At 17.9% G+C, this 5,245-nt stretch overlaps 1 protein-coding gene across 1 annotated transcript in view; it reads left to right on the forward strand.

Moving 5' to 3' along the window:
- Positions 1-5,245, forward strand: part of LOC102677989 (serine/threonine-protein kinase tousled-like 2) — a 32,290-nt gene that overhangs the window by 3,058 nt on the left and 23,987 nt on the right. Inside the window, exon 3 of the mRNA XM_006619402.2 lies at positions 3,343-3,428. Within this exon, the coding sequence (XP_006619465.1) occupies positions 3,343-3,428 (86 nt within the window). The remainder of the gene's footprint in view (positions 1-3,342; positions 3,429-5,245) is intronic.

The raw sequence follows: 5,245 nt of genomic DNA on the forward strand, positions 1-5,245 counted from the left end.
ATTAATATATATAAAATAATGTCATATATATATATAAACTATTAACCTCTAATATACAAAACATCTTATTTTAATTCTTGTATATATATTTTTTACAAATACATCAAGTACCTAATATTTTAATTTAATTTAACGTTATAAAATTATATAGGTATAGAAACATTGAAAATTAGAATTAATTAAATTTAATATCATGATTTGTTTATATTTATAATGTATATTAATCAAACTAAAAATATATATTTATGATTATAATTGATATTTAACTATAAATTTTTATAAATAAGAATTACAATTATATAATCTTTTGCTCGTTAAAATTAGTCAAAACTTGTTTAGCTTATTTTATTTAGTTTCGATTAATATTATTTTTATTTTTAGCATGATAAAATTAAAGTTAAAATTAAGTTATTAAAAATATTCTGTACAAACTTGATTAACTGAGATATAATGTTAAAGGTCTCAGTCAAAATTTTTTATGAATTCAAAATTAAATTATATATTATTATTTAAAAAAAAAAACACAGTAATAAACAAAGTAGAACACATACGAGGACAAGATTACAATTCATTAAAAAGAAATGATTTAATAAAAAGAAAAAGTTTTTTTATTCATGAATATTTATTAAACTTGTATATGATTTTGAAAATTTTCTCTTTATGAGAAAATTTTATCTTTTTCTAATTTAATTAAATTAATTAAAAAATTTAATAACAATTAAAATATTATTTATTATTTGAAAGTTTGTACATTACAATTTTATACACATAAATATAAGTTGTATTGATATTTTCGAATATATATATAGAAATATATATATATATATATATATATGAAAAAATATTGAATATCAGTATGTATTCGTGAGTTCGTAATGACAATGTATGTATGTGTATATATATGAATAAACATTCAGAATTTTCTAAAAAATTATTTTAAAATTATTAACATAGATTTTGTATAATGTATTCGTTTGTCGTAGCATTGTGCAGTAATTTATTTATTAAATACAAAATATATACAAACATATTTGAACTATTATGTTATATTTAAATATAATAAAGAATCAATATAAATGAAAATTACCGTATTACCTAAAAGAAATATATATATATCCCTATGTTTAAAATGTAATGTATACCGATGAATTTGCGAAAAAGAATCGTACTATAGAATGTAGGACTATAGATAGTAAAATGGAGAATAAATATAACGATTTGAACATATAATTGTTGAAATCATGTTTAATTTTAAGAATAGGTTAATTTGATATTTTTAATAAAATACTTTTCTTCGTTTCTTCTTTCCTTTATTTATTTTTTCGTTCTTTTTTTTTTCTCTCTTCCTTTTCTTTTTCCTTTCTTCTTTCTTTTTTTTCTTTCTTCCTTTTTTCCTCTTTTCTTTCGATGCTTTTATTCTTTTCTAAAAGTAACAATATCTTATCGTGAAAAAAAATCATAAATCATAAATCATGGATAAAAATTAGTTTAATCTATTATTTTATATCTATAATAACTTTAATATTTATCAAATTTTATATTTATAATATAATACAATTTTTTTATCATTTTTTAATATAAGATAAATTACTATTCTATTGATATACAAATTAAAATCATTTTAATATATATAAATAATATTATTTGTAAATAAAAATGTTTACTAACAAAAATCTTATTTCAGAAATAAATTATTTCCAAATTTTTGATTATTTAAAAAANTAAAAAATTATAAAAAAAGATATTTGTTTTTCTAATAAAAATAAATAAATATATATTTAAGTATAAAATAAAATAATAAATATTGTAATAATAATAATAAATTATTTTAATTAAATGGAAAAAAAATATTTTTTCGTTCAAATAAACTAATACAATTATTTGAAAATAATATTTATATTATATATAATATATACATCTATGTATGTATATTTATTAAAAAAAGAATTCGAAGAGATCATTTTAGAAAATCAGGATGTTAAAATCCTCTTTGGGACATAATATATTAACAATATATTGATGGTAGAACAATCGTAATTGTAATTATAATTAATAATGTAATTATAATTAAATAGCCAGTTATGAATAAAACGTATTTAAAGTTTAAAAAACGATAGATTAGATTCATATGGAAAAGCTCTCTATTAAAATGTTTATTCCTGTTTGGACTTTTGAGTTAAAAATAACTTTATGATGATATTGCAAACATAAGAAAATCCAAGAAAATCCGAATAAATTTTTCCAATAATATAAAATATTCTATGCAAATGTTATAATTTATACACATTATAATATTTAATGGTTAACTTGAATTGTTTTTTCATATTTAATCGATCACATTTTATCATTATCAATGATATATATATAAGGGATTCATATTTGAATCGATATATTGGCTATATTTTCGAAAGATTTATACGTGATAAAATATTATTAATCTCTTAAAAATTTATTAATCTCTTATGTTATTTTATATTTTCATGAAATTTGTCTAATCGAAATAATATAAAATTGAAATTTCATATATTTAAAAATGTAATTATATGTTGTTCCCATAATTTTTTTTTTATTTTTTAAAAATTCTGTTTGCTTGTAAAGATTTCAGATTTGAATATCTTTTAACTTTTTTAACTTTGTTAAAAGTTTTATATCTTTTATTCGGCAGGAAAAGAATTGATAATAAAAAAAACTCATTCGAATCTTCATATTTCTAATAATTTGTAAAAAATTTAATTTATCTTTTATATAATTTTATATTTATATTTTTGGAGAGACATATAATCATTATAATATGTATTATTATCTATTTTTATAAGTTTTTCGAAACTTTTTTTTATGTTGTTTGTTTTTATATTTTATTATTATATAATATTTTTTTAATTGTTCGAAAACTTACTAGTCGCTTTCTTAATATGAATTTATATCTCTTGAATCAGACATAAAATATTTTTTAGATATTTTTAATTGTTTGGAAATAAAAAAAGAACGAAATAATTTCTAATATTGTATTTTTCTGAATAGTTCCTGATTTTAAAAAAATTTCTATGATTATCTACTATAAATCAAATAAAAATATAATGGAATAAAAATATGATAATACATTTTCTTAAATTTGTGTTTTTTGATTTTATAATATATAATTAAATACACATAAATACGTTTAAAAAAAATAAATTCAATTTTAATGTTAATCGATGTAAAATTTTTCTCTAACGTATTTATGTTCATTTTTGACATTATTTCAAACCTAAATTTTTTTGACGCAACATATGTTTATTACCAATATTCTATTTAAACATCAATACAATTTTATCGATGTAACGTAATAATCATTTTTTTCAGGCGCTGGCGTCAAGATGGAGCACTTTCAGGCCACCCTGGATCCAAGGAAGCAGGAGTTATTGGAGGCCCGCTTTCTCGGAGCAAGGGTAAGCTATTTTTCGCGTTTATTTTTTATCTTTCTTTTTATTTTGTTTGTTTTTTCCGCATCATTTTCTTTCTATATGTATATATAAGTATTTTTTTCTTTCTTCCTTTTTTTTTGCGCGCGCGCGTTTAAAAACAAATATCACTATTAAATTATATATACAAAGATAAAGAAGAATTGCGTAAATATAAGAAATGTTTTTTTATTACATAAGAATGTCTTTTTATTACAGTATGAAATTATTACTATATGAAATGATAAATATATTTCATGGGAATCGCACAATATAAATCTAAAAAGATTTCATTTTAACCAAAAAGATGAGAAAATATATGTATCTCTATAATATTTAGGAAAATATTATCATTCGAACAAATAGTAGTCTCTTATTCTTAGTAAAAATGATTTTCTATTCTTATATCAAAGAATATGTTATGCACAATGGCTAACTTAAATAATCTGAATCTGAATGCAAATGTACAATGATTTGTACATTTAGTATTGTATTATGGAAAAAATATCTAAAATAAAACTAGATTTTATCATTAAACATGATTAAAATTAATTTTGGTATTTAGTTTTATATTTTTGATTCTTCTATTTTAGATTTCAATATAATTTTGATCAAATTACGATATTTCGTGTTGAAAGGAGAATAAAATTTTACTACCATAATACAATTTTTTTTTTTCGTGATAACGAAACATATTAAATATAATATCGAAAAAGAAAAAGAAAATAATATTGCAAATGAAATGATTGTTCATTGATTTTCATCAATTTCATCATACATTTTAAAATATTTTATACTTAAACTAGAAAGCTGAAAATGATCATAGTGAAGTATTTTTATATTATGATTCATTATTACGATTATAATTACGATATAATAAATTTTATCTTGAAACGTAGATGATTTTCGAATAATATTTTTTTTCTTATTTTTATTATTACAATAAATTATAGAAAAAAAAACTTTAAAATTTATTTATTATTCAAGTTTAAGATTTTTGAAACAATTGATATTTATGTGTAAATCTTTTATTTCTCTAATCGTTTCAATTGAACATTTTTTCTGTAATAATTATTCCAATTATAAATAGATATAATTTTAAATATTAAAAGCTTTTTTAATAAATACTATTCGCATTATTTTTTTTAACATGTGTATCAATTTTAATATATGTATTTTAACATATTTACTGTTTCTTTCTTTTCTTAATTTCCTAATTTTATTAATTTTATCATTAAAATTTTATCGTCGTACGAGCAAATTGAAACAAATATTTTTATAACATATCAATATAAAAGTATCTTTTTATTCATTTTCGAAATATTTTTTAACTTAACTTTGTTAATTATTTTTCCATATCGAAATGAAAAAAAAGAAACTTATGTTTATATTATTATTTTATTTTTTCCTAATTGTTCTCCAAGAATTCTTAAGAAAAAATTATGTGCCATAAAAATATTCGAACGCATGCATTATTATTTAGTATTTTTTATATTAGCTTTTATATTAATGTGCAACTGGTTCGTCTTTAAATATAGTAATAATAAATCTACATATTGTTAACTAATTTTTTCATGATATTTACGTCAATGAAGTTTATTTATTCTATGATACTTCATTTCTTTCTCATGATTCAAAATGTATACTTTAAGTGATTATTTTATCAAATGTAAAAATATAGTAAAATATCTAATTTTTTTATTTTTTATTTTTTTTTCTTTTTAATTTATTTAAAATTTTTCTTATATACCAAATTATTATACCAATTTTTATATATCAATATTTATAATATATATAATATATTA

This window comes from Apis dorsata, unplaced genomic scaffold, assembly GCF_000469605.1.
Source record: "Apis dorsata unplaced genomic scaffold, Apis dorsata 1.3 scaffold_415, whole genome shotgun sequence".
In the NCBI taxonomy this organism is placed as follows: domain Eukaryota; kingdom Metazoa; phylum Arthropoda; class Insecta; order Hymenoptera; family Apidae; genus Apis; species Apis dorsata.